Source organism: Vanellus vanellus (genome assembly GCF_965231255.1).
Source record: "Vanellus vanellus genome assembly, chromosome: 15".
Lineage (NCBI taxonomy): Eukaryota > Metazoa > Chordata > Aves > Charadriiformes > Charadriidae > Vanellus > Vanellus vanellus.
The window spans coordinates 565,326-583,432 of record NC_138920.1 but is presented as its reverse complement, the minus strand read 5'-3'; the positions used below and the strand labels follow the sequence as shown (position 1 = coordinate 583,432).

Genomic DNA, 18,107 nt, shown 5'->3' with positions numbered 1-18,107 from the left:
ACTTCCAGGCCAAACAGACTGACGAAAAGGCAACAGGCCATGACCAGAAAATGCCCCACAGCAGTTCTCAATGCGCAGCTCCTAGGTCCAAGCTACCGCTTTAGGAGACTCCTACACTCTTCCACAGTTTCTGAAGATGACTGGTTTTGTTCACAAACCCCTGGTCTCCCCACAATCACTGGCTGAAGGGGAGGAGCAACATCCACCACAACCACACTGCACTGTGCCATGCCCCGTTTACAACTGTGCTGGGAGGGAAGTGGGTTTTAGGTGTCTGCAGAGAACAACAGGAAGGAGCTGCTTCTAAGTGTCGCCTTCCCTATGATGCACTGCTTTTGCAGTGCTCTGTGTGACTCCCCACCACAGGAATTGGGAGTCACACTGCTTATTTTTAAGCCGTCGGCAGCCTCAGTACAATGGCAAGAGGAAAGTAATTCATGACTTGAACTGAACTCCAGGCAGCAGCCTGGCCGAGCTCGGGGGAGGACGCAAGTTCCTGAAAGGGGTCCTCAGCATCACTTGTTGAACAAGATGCTTGGGCACAAGGACTCTTACTCAGATCCTGCCACCCTCACCTTAGAGTGGCCCTCAGGGCCAGTAAGTATCCCAAGCCCCAGCTCTCCCACTGGTGGCTGACAAGTCTCAACAGCTGGGGGACTGGAAAAGAGCTTGGGACAAAAAGCCACTTTCTGAGACTAGTTCTGTGCAAGGTGAAAGCACTGCTGGGTGAGGCAGGTTTGCCAAGTGATTTGTGGGGCTGATGTCATGAGAGGAAAGAGTTCACCTATACATACCACTGCTTCCACAGCAGGTGAGTTGTCGCCAACCACTAGCAAGGCAGGGCACCTGGTCAAAAGCCAAAAGAGAGACGTTACTCGCAGTGCATCTAAGGGATTTCTGAGAAGGCTGAGCTCTGTGATCCAACAGCCTCCTGAACCGTTAACAACGCTCAGCAAAATCCCTACCTGCCACCACACCGTGGCATTTTGTTGCACCAAAACATCCTCCAGGGCTTGCACGCACACCCATACTGTCCCCTCCATGCACAGCAACTGCCGCTACTGCTGCACACGTGTTAAAAGTTGTGCCTAGGGCTGGGAGAAACACCATCCCAGGCTACAAAAGGGAGTGTGCTCTCTGAAATGAACGTCTGTTAGAACTCAGGAATAACCACATCCAATAGAGATTAATGCTTCTGAGGCTGGTTACGGCTCAGCCCTGTATTTTGATTTGGATTTTAGAAAGAAACGCAAAAGATGTCAGGGTATATATTGAACAATGTCACGATATCAAAGCCTCTGTTGGCAAACCTGTGCCTTCATATCCATTTTTATATGTATCATAATTCTAGAAGAACAATTAACATTCAATGTGTAAAACATACACAGGAGATCACTGACCAGGTGGCTGTGAATTTACACGATTCATTTACAGATCAAGGCCCCGCTTTTGTGTGTTGACTAGATGACAAAAATTAGAGAGGCTGTGAGCCACAGACCTCAGAGCCAGTGAAGCACCACCTCTAAGAAGACAGAGGACCTATATGCAAGTCCACTGGCACGGAGATCCACACTTCCACAAGAAATATTTTAAGGGTCTGCAGACCCCCGTGAGTCACTCGAATGGACAGACAGTGCTCTGTGGCTTACAGCTGTCTGCAAGACACAGAGAGCAGCGTGATTGCCTTTGCTTGGAGACCAAGCAGGAAAATCCACCTCTTTTAGGTTAGCCAAGATCTAGAGAATTTGTTTGTGGGTGCCTAAAACACTCCTGGGACTGGCAGGAGCATAAGCCCCCAGTTCCAAGGAGCCAAGAGCAGAGCCCAGGCAGCAGTCTCTAGCCCAGCCCAGGCATCCTGCCTCAGCACCGCGATTTGCAGTCTTCATGTGCTCTACACCTTGGAGTCAATTTGCCCATTTTGCTTTCTTGCTTGGAATCTGAAAATTTATTTATCCTTCCCCCGTGCTGATTTCTGTCCCTTCTCAGCTGTACCCTACACAGAGTATCCCCTCCCAGACGAAAGAGTCACCGCCAAGGTGGGAGACCACCACTGCATTCTCTGCATTCAGAACCCACTGCCATCTCTGGGAGAACCGTGCAGGTAACTTTTTTTGGCAAGGTGGGGGGAAGGCAGTCAGTAGCAACAAACAAAAACCCACCTCCCTAATTTTTCATGCAAAGCAACCAAACTAACAGCTCAGCAAGTACAGTGACTGCTGGGTGGGTTCACTTATTCCTCTGCCTTCTGAAGAATATCAATGCGTTCTTAATGAAAGGGCTTCCAGACATGTCTCTGCTGACAGCCTGGGACCTGCTGGGACCAGCCTGCAGACTGCACCTACAGCCTGGGACTGTCTGAACAGTCTTCCCAGCACCTGGGCTTGTGGGGTTCTTGCTGAGAAGCAGCAGCAGCTTTTCTGCTGAAGGGACTGTGCAGTAAGTAACTGAGACAGGCTGATTCACAGCAACTTACTTGAGTGTTTTTGCAGTATTTTCATTGATGCCAAGAACTGGTCTCTCAATTTCCAGGTCTCTACGACTGAAAGACAAAACAGAACCCCATCAAGTCAGCAGAGGAAACCGGTTATCGTGGGAGCATACAAAATCCAGCCAGGAGCTGGCTCCAGCACCCAGGCAACAGGTTATCACTCCCTGTGGCATGCCATGAGCCCGAGCCCCAGTGGTCACCACCAGAAAACAGGATCCATGCTCCCACGGCAAGCTTGCCGTGTGTCTAGAGACATGATGTACCGAGGCGTGAAAGGGTCATCCAGACATGAGGCCTGAGCTTGGCTCAGGATAACGGCTGAAGACTAGACTTAGGACAAAGGTTCATATGACACAATGCCCAATAGAATAAAATATATAGCAGCAAATCTACTGAGCAGGGAAGCTATGGGAGCAATCTAGCAGGCAAAAAGGTATCCTGTACCTGTTGTATGAGGTGAGGAACAGCTGAAGGTTATCTTGGTTAATGTCCTGCGCAATATGAAGCCTGTATGTTTGGATCAAATCTAGATTTGCCTGCAGTTCCTCCTGTAAAAAAGCAGAAGAATTGAAAGACAGGAAACACCCTCTTTTTCACAAGTAAAGAAATGATACTCATAAAAATACTGAAGCATTAAACTGCCACCATACACATCGTTCCCCTGTGAACAACACCACAAAGGGCAGCGACTCCAGACCGCATTAGTACCTAGGCTACACGAAGTGCTTCTATACCACGACTGTTAGGTGCTATACTTTGTTGATGTGACTACGCTTTTACAAATGGCAGCGCACATGCTGCTGCAGGAGTACAAAGGTATCTTGAGATGGGGTAAGTTAGCTCCCGAGCCTCAGTAATGCTTATACAGATAGAAATCACTCTGCTTTAGGAAGGTCTTATGCTTATGCTTAATGTTAAAGAATCAAAGCCTTATCTATAAGCCCCAAGACTGGGACCAAAGGAAAATTTAATCCCAACACCCAGTTCTAAGAAGAAACTGCATTCCAGTGACAGCCAGAAAGAGACAGAAAAGGGAATGTAAGGAAGCACTACATATAAGGAAGGGTCCCGAAAGCAGGGAGAGAACAGCATGTGCTCTAAGCAGGAGGAAGCTACATGACTCATTCCAGTGCTGATGTGTGTTGTTGCAGGAGGGCTTCACGTCAGGGGCTGATCTGCTGCATGTCATATATAGCGCGCATGAGGCACAGACCCTTTCAGCTGCCCAGTAAGCTTGCTGGTTGCGAGCCAGCAAATCCCAAACAGAAGGCATTGCTGTATCCAAAGTTTTCAGGAGGGGCTGGTTTGCTTCTGCTGAAACTGAAGGGGAAGACGCAGAGCAGAATGCAGCAGTTCAACATCTGGCACACACAATATCCCACTGTCAGCTCCCAGCTGATCTGTGCTCTACCCAAAGCCCAAATGCTTCCATGCTGGCTACAGAGAACCAGTGGCCACTTGTTTCTGCAGACAGTTGCCTGGGCACCACAAAGACAGGAGGACTTCTAGCACTAGTGTGTGGGACACTACTTCCTTAACGTGTCTGGAGACAGTCAGGACAAACGTAAGGGTGTGCGTGCTCCCCGCAGTGTGCAAAGCCCTGATGCAAGCCTGACACACAGAGAAGATAGTACTGTCTGTGGCAACCCTCATTTGATGGACCAGAGCTATTTCAGAGCAGGTACATACTACCCACAGAAGTTATAGATGCAAGTACAGTTGCATGGACAACATTAACACCCGCTGGGTACTTACATGGCCAAAATGATGTGCCAAGACAATATCCACTATGTTGGTTGTCCAGCCTGAAAACTGAATAGCGATCGTGAATGAGGAGGGAGAATAACTGGAAAATGCAGTTTCATTACAAATTTCAAAGCAGCTCCTCAGACTAAAGAAAACAAGAAAGAAACCATTCAAGTGATATAAGAAACAAACGCCTGAAGCTTGGGATGGGCGTGAAAGGCTTCAAAGCAGCCTGTGCACACATGACACACAGCTCTCCCAAAACTGCAAGGGGCCAGAATAACAGAAGAGTTAAAAGGTCCATTCAACCTCAGTCAAATGAAGCCTGCAAGCGTGAGTACTAAATCAGAGGAAAGCAGAGTGCTCAACAGCCACCTATATCCACACAGTTTACCAGGATTTCTCATTCACGTATGATCACACCCACCCCTGCTCCTTCAGTGGAGGCCATACTACACCCAGACTGAGAACGCAGCAGGGACAGAAATGAGATTGTACAGTTTTTACCATAAACCGACAAATTCCTGTACTCCGTCCTTTTTCTTCTTACTCTACACGCCGTTCATTAAGAACTGTGGAGAGGAGATGTGCAGGGGAAGGAGAATCTCACCTTGGACGCTGCCCAGTCAATCCAGCCCTTTGCACATGGGTCAACATTAATAAGAACGAGTCCCTCCACCAGGTCGGGGTGGCTGAGCTGTGGGGAGAGAGCACAGGCACAACTCAGAAGGACGATTCAGCCCACGCGTTGGTGAACGGCAGGTGCAGCAGCTGGAAAGCTCCTTGCAAAAGGAAGACAGAGTAAAATGAAGACAAGTGGGGAGCTCTTTCTGTGCTAGGCAGCCAGTGGCCTTTTCAGAGCCCGGCCCAAAGCTGGCTCCCAGTCCTTACCCGATTCAGTTGTTGGCACTGAGAGATTGACTGCTCACACAGCACCTGCAGCCTGAGGAGGCCTCAGCAGTGTCTCCTGGTGACCCATCATCTGGTGCAGCTGCAAGTCCTGCTCAGGCTCCCATCTATTACAGGGCTGTGAGCAGTGACCATCTCTGTTCCAATCTGGCACCTCCGGGAAGGACCTGGACAAACTCCTGTGCCCGGAGAGCACCTCCTTCCACTCCTCAAGGAGGAAGCAGTCTCCCAGTGGAGATGTGGCAAAATGGCAAGATTTGGCAAATGGCACAGGAGTTGCCTGTGGCTGAGGCCCCGCAAGCACCTGCAGCCTGAGCAGAGGCCTGGGGAGCTCCAACTGCAGGGGCACCCAGCTCACCCGAGGGCACCCCCACCACCCCCCAGCCCGCAGACACCCATTCCCCTGCTCCAGCCCGGCACCCCCAGCACCCTGCAGTTTACCTCAGGGGGTGCGTGGGCAGCACAGGTACAAAATACTTTGAGAACTGCTTGCAAAGACAAACTCAGCAACCTAACACAACCAGAGAACTTTGAGCTCCAGGCTCACTCCAAGGCTGAAATTTGACGGCAGCTCTTCTGCTCCACTGCACAGATTAGCACTGCCTGAGCAGAAGGAAACAACTCCGTCAGCAGGAAACCATCTGCAATCCAGGTAGCATGGCAAGGGCTTTCTGGCACTTCACTGAGCTGAGGACAAAAGCTTATTTGCGTGACCTTCTCTTTGGCAAGACTGAAAACTACACAAGATAACAAAAGGCAAGGAACAGAGCAAACACCAGTGCCTCACACTGCACCAGGCTCAACCCTGACTGGAGGAAATGGGAAGCAGAGAATTTTTTGTAGGAGGGGCAGCTGCATGGTGAAGTGGCTTTAAGAAGCAATAATAGCCTAAATCATCGGCAACTCTCTGCACTCAACAACTTGAAGCAAACTTCACTGAGAATGTCAGACTTCTGTATTTTTTTTAAAACACTATTTCTGAAAGATTCAGGCAAATTCCTGGACTGCTAAACTATGTCCACTGATTTCACATGCTTGTGAACGCTCCACTACAGAGAAATGTAGAAGTAAGTACCAAGATCAAGCTAGTGCTCTCTTGTCAAAGGGTGAAGTGCAAAATCTACCTCCTTTCAGTGACAAAGCACCTTCCTCATCAGCACTGGTTCACAGCACATCACCAAATCAACTGTTTGGCGTCATAAACACTGGAAACAGCATACAGTAATGCAGCCAGTCTTTGTGAAGACACAAGGCTGGATGAAGACAAAGCAGCAGCCAGGACGGGCTCTGCTGACTCAAAGGCATCACATTGCAATCTTTCCATGTCTGGCATAGCTTCAGAGTAACCTTGGCTGCTCCAATTTAACCATCTGGATGCGAAGTAGCTCTCACATGGCTCCCTGCAGGCCTGCTGTAATTACTGCTACTTTGCCCGTGCCCCACAAATCGTCTGTTTGATGAGTGGAAGATCACAGCTTATGTAAGTCACAAGGAAATGAAGATATACTTACTGCACACCTGCTGAGGACATAAGCGCCAGCTCCCAGTCCAATCCCAATGAAGCTCTTCAGGCTGAAATATAAGCATTTCACAATCAGCAAGGCTAACTTAAGCTCATACCTGAAGCATCCCTAGAGGCAAAGCCTTTCCCCTCTCTGCATCCAGCTGTTCACTTATGGTTCATTTTCAAAACGATCCAGCAATGATGCAACAGCTATAAACCGTCTCATGCGGCAGACAATGTTCCCAATGTAAGAACCAGACAGGGTTACACAGGTTAGGAGACGCTCAGGCCTCTTGGGACAACTCAGTGAGCATATCAGAAGTTGCAAGCAGAGATAGAGACGGGTGCTGGAATGGCTGTGTCCAGCTGGCTCACCCCTCTTCCTTTCAGAGACTTACTTCAGGTGTGTTAGAACAGCAGGCAGCATTTCAGCCAGCTCATCCATACTGGGATACTGGTACCTGAAAACCAAGAGAGACTGAAATCAAAGCACCTCCAAATACATCTCAAAGTAGTTACCTTCCAGTTCTACCCACGGTAGGAGAGACAAGGAACATCTGACAGGAATGTACGCAGGTGATTATTTTCCAACAATACCGTATACTCCAGCCAACTACAGGGATCCTGCCCTCAGAGCAAGACTGACAGAGAGCTGTGGGTTTTTGAGCAGTCAGACTTCTGTGGGAGGATGGACAGACAGAGCAAGGAACGCCAGCTAGACTGCAGTGTGCTGGGTTCATGCTCAAGTCAGCAAGCTGGTACCAGCACTCACCACTAGTGAGGGCTTTACCCATGCCTCAGGAATAGGAGTGCTCCCCGAATGCCTCTTGGGAAGCCTCCTCATCTTCCCATTTCCTCTGCTCCCATTAGCTGCCTCCCACTACACTCAGCCTGGCAGTCCCAGTTGCCTTAAACTGTGTGCTACCTCAGTCCAGACTGCAGTCCAGACCACATCTGGAACAACAAAGGTGTCTGCAGAGCTCTTACCCAGATGGGAATGGGGGGGCTCCCTCCTGCTGGCCTGGTGCATCCACATGGCACACAGCAAAATGCTGAGTGATCTCTTGCATGTCCTCAAAGTTAAAGAATGCATTAAAACAGGATTTGTCTACAACAACAAAAAAAAGAAATGAGACATTTCCTGAAGTTATATTGCAATCCACCCTCCAAACACCATGGCACACACCTGCACGAGCCCACCCCCCCTGCTGAGTCTGCGGGGCGGTGGGTGCTGGGTGATGCATGCTGCTGTGCCCCTCGACTGCAACGCAGCAGCGAGTCCCAGCAAAGTAGCTGCCATGACTGGAGGGCAGACAAATGACACCCCAACGTGCATGCCCAGGAAAACAGGCCCTTGCAGCACCTGGGGACTCCCGGTACACACTGAGGAGCACCTGTGTGAACATAACAGTACGTGTTGGGTAGGAAGACGTGTGGAAAGAGCAACTGAGGCCACAAGAAATATTACACTACTTCCACAGCCTTGCAGGAGGGACTTGCTCACCTGCCCAGCATCCAGGGAACGGATGCCTTGTGGCAGCTCTAATGCACAGCGCAACATGTCAGCTAGAGCACTCTAGTATGGTGGGTGGGTGGACCTATTTCCACCTTTCCACCTTGGCCCTACCTTTCAAGGGCTGCTGGAACAGACAGGGGCGTCTCCTGCAGACCTTTATCTTTTTACCCTGGAATGACCCGTCTCATCTCAGCTCCAGGCCAGTCCCGCTGGTCCCCACACTCAAAAGCAAATAGCACAAAGAACCACTTTTTCAGGGTCCTGGGAATGCAAGGGCTTACGGTTGAGGCCAATGTCATGGTATGTGAGGATGACAGGTCTGTTTCCTTTGGGTGTGCCCCGCATGGTGACATGGACCACTCCGAAAGCTGTCTCAATATCATGTTCCTGCAGAGAGAGAAGAAGGAGCCTCAGTGTTACGTGTGCTGCCTGTGCCACAGGGAACCCTAACGGAAGGCCAGCAGCAAGGGCCTCATCTGCACTTCAACGTTGCTCTCCTACCCACAGCTGGTGGCTCAGTACAGCTCTTGCAATCTGCAACCCTGGCAAGTCTCTCTCTCCCTCCAACCACTGCCAAAAGCAGGTTGCTTTTCTACAGATGTGTGAAGGGTTTGGGGCTGTGTCTTCCTCTGACCAAGATCTCATTTCAGTGGCCTTTAGTGACCTTGCTGCACCGTAGCAGAAGCCAGGTGTCATGAGTCCATCTGTCTCTAGGGGTTCGCGACGGCACGAATGCAGCTCCCCTCCCACAGCCAGGCCCTTGCTCCCCAGCCGGCATCCCTCTCCCTCCAACCCACCAGTCACTTTTCAGTGTGCCTCCAACCCACACCCCTGGGAGCGTCCTGTCTGCTAGGGGACACAGCAGTGTCCGAGAGGCCAGCAGCAGCCTCAGCCCCTGGGCACCACATACCAGAGCCTTCTGTCAGATGGCTGGGACAGCAAAGAGACTCATGCTCTGCAGATGCAACCACTAGCTGTCCAGGAGGTTGTACCCATCCACACGGGAGCGGGTGGCAGTTTTCCTTTCAACAGCATTTAAAAAGGAAAGACAGATCCACATGTCCCTCTTCTCCCATTTGGCCAATAGCCCACCAGATCTGGACCACAGTGATGCGTTAACATTCACTGACCCGTCACCCCAGGGAAGGCTCAGCACTGAGCCTTAACCAAACACTTTTTTTCCTGCTACCAGGTTTGGTAATGTGGCAGTAAAACACCCTTAGGCTCCTCCCGCAGCTGGCACAGATACAGGAGGCTATGCTGGTTTCCAGCTTGGTATCAGTGGAGCAGTTTCACGACCTGTCTTATGATTATTTGCCAGCAAAACTACGTGCCTTTTCCCAAGCAAAACATCAAGGGCTTTTTGCAGGGCGCCTTGCATAAGACAGCAAGAGGACCACGAGGACTCTGGGTAGCTCTCCAGTACTTGTCCAGTGCAGAAACAGAAGCCACAACCTCACGATGAGGAACACAGAAGTACCCATGAAGTTGTCTGAGTTTAACTAAAATAGCTGCAAACATATTGAGACAAACACTGATCTGGGATAACTTTGGAAAAGCTGCAGAGATGGCAGTAAGGCTGGGTACACAACAGCAGCTGTAAGTCCCTTCTCTCATCCACAGAAGGCAAAGGAGAGATGTGCTGACTTACAGACACTGTAAAAAGCATCAATTATTTTCTTGATATTACAAAAATATCTGCCTAGAGAATAGCCTTGTAGTTCAGCATGAAGACAGGACATTACAACCTCAAAAATATTTTTTACTAGTTTACACGAAGTATGGGATTATTTTTTTCTTAAAAGTAATTTCCAGTAACCTGAAAGTGATTACACCAAACACGGAGAGGTGAGAGTACCTGGCTTGCAGCACATCAGAAATTCACCTGGGCCCTGCTTTCTGGGCACTCCCAAGGGCTGGCTGTGGGCCACGCTGATTTAGTTCTTGCAGTGGAAGATCCTCCTCCCTCCAGCTGTATACTTCTTTTCAGGGGCCCCAAAGCCTCTCCCCTTCCCCCAGGAGTAAGATGCCCACAGCCAAATCATCTGAGGTAGCTTGAAGCCTTCTCCAGCTCGGCTTTGAAGGATACAAGACAGCTGCCTGCCCTGGTCCTCAGAAAGGGGTTGTGTTTTATTTGCACGCAGCTGATGCGTTGTGCACACGGAGAAGCTGCGGCACCCGCACAGCAGCAGTGACCTGCCTGCAGGAGAGCTGAGAACACGGCAGGTGAGGTTATCCAGGCCGATACTCACCTGGCTCCCTTTCCCTTGGGAAACGAGCGCGTCCTGCACAGGTAGGGAACGACTAGTCCGTGTGTGCCAAGTGAGTCTGGGCCCACGCGGCAGGACTGCCGTCCTCGCAGCGAGGGCGCACCAGGAAGCCCCGGGCACAGCCTCCATCCCCTGAGCCTCGGCAAAACCACCCAGCTCTGCCCCTGGCCCATCTTCTGGGTGTTCTGGGCTGCTCTGCCGAGCCGGGCAACAGCCTGTGTTGTCCTCCAGCAGGACACGTACAGCCACAGTGTTCTCCAAGTTTGCAGGTGTTAACGAGTCCTTTAACAAAAGTGGCAACTTTTGGACGAGGCCAAGGGTGGCGACTGGCAGGGCACATGGCTGAAACGGCGAAGCGCAGGAAACTCATTGAAGAGCCCAGCAAGTGCCAAAGCAGCCGGAGCACATAACCACTGGATGCACTTCCCTACGCACCCGAGCTAACCAAGGGGCTGGCTGCCATTAAACGCAGGTCTCTCTGCCAGCTCTGGCAGTTGGTGGCCTCTTCCATAAGCAGCTTTAACTCACTGACCTGGCAGGAAACTATCCAGCTGCTTTTGATTTTTTTTTAATCTTACTTTGACTTCTGCCAGGTCAGTGAGTTAAGAAGCTCACAGAGAAGTCTGGCAAACGCTGTGGTGCTGGCTCAGAGCCCGAGGGGAGCGCATGGGGTGGCAGAAGAAATAACCCTGCCCTGAGCACGAGGCTGGTTAAACTGACTCACGTCCCATGAAACTGCACCTCCCGAGCCCTAGGCAGGGTTTTATAAGCAGCAGCAAAAAGTCAACTATGAAACACAAGCACAAAACCCAAGCTGAGCCAACAGCGAGAAAAGCGCAAAAATCAACAAAAGAGCTGATGATATTAAAAAAAAGTCAGCAATACAGTGTCTTTTCTGGAATTAAATTCAAACTTACTGCTACTGTCACATGTGCTTCCACTAGGCAGAATACCGGACAAGGTACTAGAAACAGAAACACCCACCTCTCCTCAGAGCTTTTGTTCAAGCACCTCAATGCGCTTCATATTGCGACACCCTGCATTTCTGTGTTCTGAAGTTGAGCTTGGGTCTTCGCTCTCCAGGAGGGAAGGAAAAGAGTTTCCTCGAGGTAAAAAATCAATCCTTGCTCTCCCACTTTGACTTTGCAGATTGTGTAAACTGTGATTTGGGGAAGTGAGATAGTTTGTCGAGAAGAGCTTTTTCATGTGTCCACTGGGCACTAGCCCAATCTGAAGAGTACTCACCTCGCTCCTCCTTCAATCACATCAGTGATTCAAAGACAGGGAACATCCACTGAAGATGGAAGCAACTTGAAAAATCCCTTCTTTAACAAATGTCAGCAAGCAGCACTTTAAAATATTTAAGATGCTAAATCTGCAAACTGCTTATCCTGCCCGGTCCAGTGACAAAGCCTTAGTCTGGGAGTGCTTAAGGTTATTTCTTTTTTCTCTTGCTAGTTCCCAGGCAAGGTGGAAGTACTCCCGCTGGGAAGCAGTTTCCCTCCTCTACTTACAGCCTTTTACTTTTTAAAGGCTTTTTCCAAGCTCTCCAAAGCAAGCAGCAGAAACTACACTCAAGATAAGGGTTTCTACATTCACTTTTTTAGGTACACATTCCAACATCCGTGCTGATCTCCTTTTCAAGATTACCTGGAGAGATAAGACCGAGTTTTACCCATAGCTTCTCTACAGGTAATTCTATGTCCATTTTTTCCAGTGAACTTTATTTTTGCTGAAACTTTGCCCTGTAGCTTTAGGGCTTTTATCTTGACCTATGATTGCAAAGGACAAAAACATTTTCAGACGTCACGCAATTACAGCACACATGACTTCCCTGTCACCTGCTTTCTCCAAAACAGTGCTCTCCCACATATCAAAGCCAAAGGACAGCACGAGGCAGATGCTTAATGCAGAGCTTAGGTATCAGGCTTAAGATGGCAACAGTCTCTACGCTTATCCAACTGCTACCTTGAATCGGACAAAAACCCCCTTATTATTTCATTACTGGTTTATTACTCTTCCAAACCCGGAGCAGAATAACCCAGTTACAATGGGTAGCAGAGTGCTCGGTGAGAGAAGAGCAGCTTCTCAGGCTGCACCCTCTGCCCTTGCCAACCATGATTTCCTCACGTCCTTCTTGTAGATACACCTTCCCCGCCAGCCACCCAGCGAGAGCTCCTGCCTGTGTCACACTGCCTCCATAACCGCTGCCCACCTGCAATTCCGCATGTTCTTTCCTGGGATTTGCCCAACGCTCATGTAGAAATGCAGTGTTGGAAAGTTCAGGCCAACTCTGACCCACTGCAGCAGCACAGCTTGAACGGGGGTTCAAAGATCGTTACCCTGCAGCTGCGTGACTCCAGCTATGGTCTGAACACTGATCGGGGCCATAGTGCGGGGAAGCAGTGATAGGAGAAGGCAGGTGGAAAAGATGCGGCCGGGAGACAGGCAGATTTTAACAAATGTGCAGTCTGCAAAATAAGGGAGATGTACGCGAGAGAAGATTATGATCTGCAGTTGGGTTTTGAAAAGCTTGATAAAATTTAATTTTCACTTAGGGACTAGAAACTTTATCAGAGGTTTCTCTGAAGAGATTTTTATCTTCTGCCCTTATTCGTACAGTAGGTAAAAAATAAACAGCAGCTGCAGCCAACCTGCTGTAAATGGGAACTCGACAGCAGAGGCAGCCTTGCTCTCGGCAGCCTGCTCTCGCTGGCCGTAGGCGCAAAGCTTGTGACGCACACATGCCGAACAGCAGCACGCTGCTAGGGACACAGGGCAGGGACACGCGTCCTGTGCAGGCAGCTACTATTGATCCACTCAAACAAGCTGCGAACCATCGCTTCAAAACCCAGCAGTTCCCTCGGGGCACGGATGAGAAAAGCAAGGATGGAGGAGGATCAGGAGGTATGGAGACCAGCTGTGGCTGGTCAGACCGAAGGCCCTGCTACCCTCCTAGTCTGACTTCAAGAGCATGTGCTTGTGGAGAAATAAAATAGAGCAAGCATGTAGCAATACTTCCTCAAACACTTGCATCATGTAACAGTTTCCCTTAATTTTCCCAAGCTCCAATTATCTGTAGGTGAAAAGAGACTGCCTGAACTAGAGGGGTGGTCTTCACTTTGACTTTCTCTTCCGAGAATGGGGGAGTCACCCCCTGCTACTTGTGCCTTTGGCATCTGCCTCACCCTGTGACCAGAAAAGCCAAAGCTTAACAATGTGCATGGTGAAGAACCACTTTGTTTCCTGCCTTGTATCTGCTGGTTTTGCATGAGGTCCCCCAGTCCTTGGTTTGGAAGATAGAGAACGACTGATCCCATTTCCACAACGCACAGCAGTGACGAACCAACAGCTTGTTGCGATTCCCCATCACGTGCCCCTTTCTGGGCCAACATACTCTGGACTATCTGGCCAGTCCTGGTACCGCAGCTTTTTTCTGACCACACTGTTGTTCTCCAAAAGCGCCCTGTCGTGCTCTGTCCTTTCTGAGACAAGGGGGCTGGCAGTACGTCAAACACACGTGGGTGTGCTGTGGATTTACACGGTAGCACAATGAGGCTGCTCTGTTCCTGATAAACAAGAATTTATTTGCTTTGTTGAAAGCCATGAGCCCCGAGCTGACATTTTCACTCATCTCTCGCAATGTTAAAGTCTTACGCCTCTGGGTTTTCATCAGCCCTGAGCCCACCCTTTCGTATTCCGCTGTGGGATGGTTTTACTCAATGTGCATCACACTTCATGTTTACACAAAGGCAGATAAAGTTTGCCACTGCACCTTCCATCACTTTTTCCATATAATTTAAGAGTAGATTTGAGCAGCAGAGAGCCCAGCACAGATCTCTAAGGTGCTCCTCGAGTGATCTCAAGCAACTGTGAAAATAATTGCTGGGGCTTATTTCTATTTTAACCAAATTTTCATCCATGAAAGGACTTCTCTGATTACATGGCCACCTAAGTCCCTTAAGACTTAGGGTCTTAAGACCCCTTTTGGTAAGGGGTCTTGTCTTTTGGAAATCCAAGTAGGCTGCATCAACTGAATTGCCTTTACTGACTCCTTCAAAGAATTCCAACAGTTTGCAGAGCAGGACTCCTTCCCTTTGCAAAAACCACGGTAACATTTTCCCAATATTTATCCATGTAATTCACCCACTATACTCCTTGCTAGTTTTATCAGTCTGTCTGGTACAGCTGGCCAGTGAATTCCCAGAACTCCCCCCGGTCAGTTTTTAAAACTCTTACAGATGAAACACTGCAGTCCTCGGGCACCACAGCAACTGCAGCAGAGGAGCACAGCCTCTGACTTAACAACTCAACTATGTCATCCTGAAACCCATTTAAAACTTCTGGGTTGATACATCCAGTCCTGGCAACCTGCTATAAAACCATGGATGTTAGCTTTTTCACAGCCTCTGCAACAGGCACCGCGGTTTAAGGCAGGGCCTCTGCCCACAAAGAGCATTCCAGCATGGTAACCTCTGTGAGCTGCTCCATGCCAAGCTTGCGTGCAGAAAAAAAAATAAATTTAGTTTTTCTGAGTCCTCCGTTCAAAGCCTGAGCAGCCTTAGCACTCTCTAAACTCTCTCACACAGTTCTATTTCGGATAGATTGAAACAGGACTATCCCCCCCGCCCCCAGTCCTTTGCAAGTCATCTCTCAAAACCCCCTTTTGCCTGCTTTGTTCTGTTCATATATTTAATCTGCTAGAGTTTATAACCTTTTCCATTTTCTCCAGCTTTTTGAAAAATGCTTTTTTTGTTTTCAATAGCCTCCATGCCCTTCTGTTTAGTCATGCTGGCTTCCCTGCACCATTTCTCATGTCTGCTGTGATAGATGGTGGGCATTTGCTCTCTGCTTAGCTTATTTTCAATAAGCTTCTCCATTTCTGTGCAGTTCTTGTTTCGAACTTTGAGTGCAAAACCAGTGGAAGTTTTCCATGGTTTGGGGTTTTTTTTATTTTTTCCCAAGGACGTTAACATGGAGCACATTATGGTTCCCATCACAGAGCAGCTCTGTGAAGACACTGTTTTGAACATGTTTTTCTGCCCTTCTCAGAATCATGTCAATGATGGCTTCTGCCCCCTGGGGCTCCCTAACTTGTTGCTCCATAGACGTTTGTGGCTAAAATGGCACATTGGTGTCATGCCAGACAGCCAGCCACATCCGTCTAATTGACACTGGGCAGCTGAACCTTCCTATCCTTGTCCTGTCTCCTCGCCTTGTAGCTTCTCTGATCACCATCTTGGGCACTCCCACAATTACAGACAAAACATAAATTTCTTATTTAGGTCTGGGATTTCAGTCTAAGGGGAATCTAAGTTATTCACTGACATTAGTTAGAACCAAATCAGATCAACAAGCTTCCTTTAACATCCATCTGCATCCTCTCCCACCACCTGCATCACCCTCTCCTTCCTGTACACTGCATCCAGGTATCAGTGTTCCACTGTCAGTGTCCAGCAAGAGGCACCTCAACTCTCTTCTACGATCTCAGATAAGAATACAATAACCATTGGCAGAAACAAAACAAAACCGAGATTATGTGTACATCTTCTTGTTGCAGATTGGCTGATTTCATGAAGTGATATTGAAAAGAGTGCTCCTCTCATCCCTCTGCCCTGCCCCATGTCCAGTGAGCTGACGGTCTCATGGAAACCTACAAGTGGGAGTGCAGGGCTGGGTTTGCTGTCCCACTGCAGCAAAGTGACCCTGCAGCCATAGGATGTCTCATTCGGATGGAAGGTAAGCACTGTGGGTGCACAGAGTGGCAGAAGCACTGACTTGCCTTAGCTGTACTCTTGAGATATACTCTCAGGTAGGGGTTGGGCAGAATAACAGACAGTAGCCAGAAACAGACCACCAATGCTGCTGACCATCTCCAAAAGCCCTGTGATTTTTGCTATATGCCTTATGGTCCCAGCTCCTGAGAATCACTGCTTTTAGTCAGAGCCCTACACTTTAGAAAACGAGATGTGTGTGAACCATAAAGGCTCAGATGCCAGAAGCTGACAAGACACAACCCAACAACAGCTTTAAAACATTTGAGATTAAACACAAGCAGGAACTGCTGGGAGGTATTCCTTGCTGGAGATTTGCAGAAGGTCAGACTAGACTGGGACATTGTCCTATTTGGCCTTAACATCTTTGAATAATTCTTAAACTGAGGAGGAAAACACACACCCAACTATGACTGCCAAAGTCTAAATTTACTGTGGGACTGACTACGGGAAGAAGTGGGGCGCATGCCCAGGAGGCAAACGCTTCAAATGGGTGAACCATGGCTGACTGCCATCCCCTGTCTTTGGCCAGACAGGGAAGCAATGACAGTGCCACTGACAAGTGCCACAGGAAATTTCCCATATGAAGAAAAAATATTTCTGAGTGAGCAAATGAAGCACCCAACAGCAGCTTCGGAGGTGCTAATGCCTTGAGCTCCAGAGACTCCCAGGCAGCAAACACAGGTACCCGGGTGCCGGACTGCAGTACGCCAAATTCCACTCATACTCCCTCAGCTCCAGGTCAAGTGTGACCCTCAGCTTAAGTTTTAAAAGTTATTAAAGACTGAAGTAAACCATTTGTTTCACAGTGGGAATGATTAATGATGAGAATTCATATTACCAGCGCTTTTCACGACTAATTTATTAAGCTTCTTTTTTTGGTATTACCAGATGAGTTTTATTCCCAATGTGAAGCTGCTCAAAGTTCAAAATTAATTCCCTGGAAAAACTGAGAATTTATTTAATTTGGAGACCAACAATAAAGAACACATCTGTGAAACCGCTTTAATTTTTTTTTTTTTTAATTCAAATCTAGCAGAACACAGAGCAGCAAGGTGTCTGTTGCTCACATTCCGCTCAAGCTTGTCGAACGTCTTTACTAGTAGAGGGCTAGAAACGTCCCAAAAAAACCATTCAGCTTAAGGACACTCAGGTCCTAGTTCACCTGAGGCAAAGAAAACTGCCACTTTGCTGTGAGGTGGAGGAGATACAGGTTACTCACATCAGGTTTTCCCCTTTTTCAGTGAAACTGTAGCTACAGCTATCATTTACTTTGTGTCATCTTTGCCAGGCTTGGCAAAGGTGGAAAACAATTGCAGCATGCTCCTCAGGCGACCTGTTACAGCTATTAACCCTGCAGAGATTAAAGCAGAGGTTCCACTGTCTTGCTCTTTGCAACAGCTGCCCTCAAAGTTCTACACATTACTAAAACAACAACAGCATGCCCATAAGCTAAGAAAAAAATATTCTAAGACTGTAAAACATCACCATCTAGTAACTCCTACCATTACAGTTCCACAGACCTTAACGCAGTTGGTAGGTAAGTGCTTACCATGTCCTCTCTGCACAAAATTATTTTGGAAATAGTAGAGCTGAAGGAGACGGCTGTGTGGGAAGCAAGCCTAAATCAGATTTAAAGCAACATCTTGAACTAAATTATTCATTTCCATATAGAGCAGAAATTTATTAATAGAAAACACAATATGATCTATGCAAGCAGGCAATGGTTTCTAGTACTTTGTGTAATTGGATTAAGTCTTAAATTAGAGAAATGCTGGGTGAGAATCAAGAGCAGCAGGAGAACAAGGTGTGTAATCTGCTTACACAAACACAAAAGCATCAGGAGCCAAAGGTGCTGCTGGGCTACCCCCAACCTATTGTTGTATATACAAACAAGCCT

At 48.5% G+C, this 18,107-nt stretch overlaps 1 protein-coding gene across 1 annotated transcript in view; it reads right to left on the bottom strand.

Annotated features, from left to right (window-relative positions):
* The window catches only part of NDRG3 (NDRG family member 3), a 64,605-nt gene that overhangs the window by 5,454 nt on the left and 41,044 nt on the right, over positions 1 to 18,107 (bottom strand). Inside the window, exons 5-13 of the mRNA XM_082491068.1 lie at positions 8,445 to 8,550; positions 7,635 to 7,755; positions 7,046 to 7,108; positions 6,655 to 6,715; positions 4,845 to 4,931; positions 4,244 to 4,300; positions 2,933 to 3,036; positions 2,474 to 2,539; positions 795 to 846 (exon numbers count right to left, since the gene is read on the bottom strand). Of these exons, the coding sequence (XP_082347194.1) occupies positions 795 to 846; positions 2,474 to 2,539; positions 2,933 to 3,036; positions 4,244 to 4,300; positions 4,845 to 4,931; positions 6,655 to 6,715; positions 7,046 to 7,108; positions 7,635 to 7,755; positions 8,445 to 8,550 (717 nt within the window). The remainder of the gene's footprint in view (positions 1 to 794; positions 847 to 2,473; positions 2,540 to 2,932; positions 3,037 to 4,243; positions 4,301 to 4,844; positions 4,932 to 6,654; positions 6,716 to 7,045; positions 7,109 to 7,634; positions 7,756 to 8,444; positions 8,551 to 18,107) is intronic.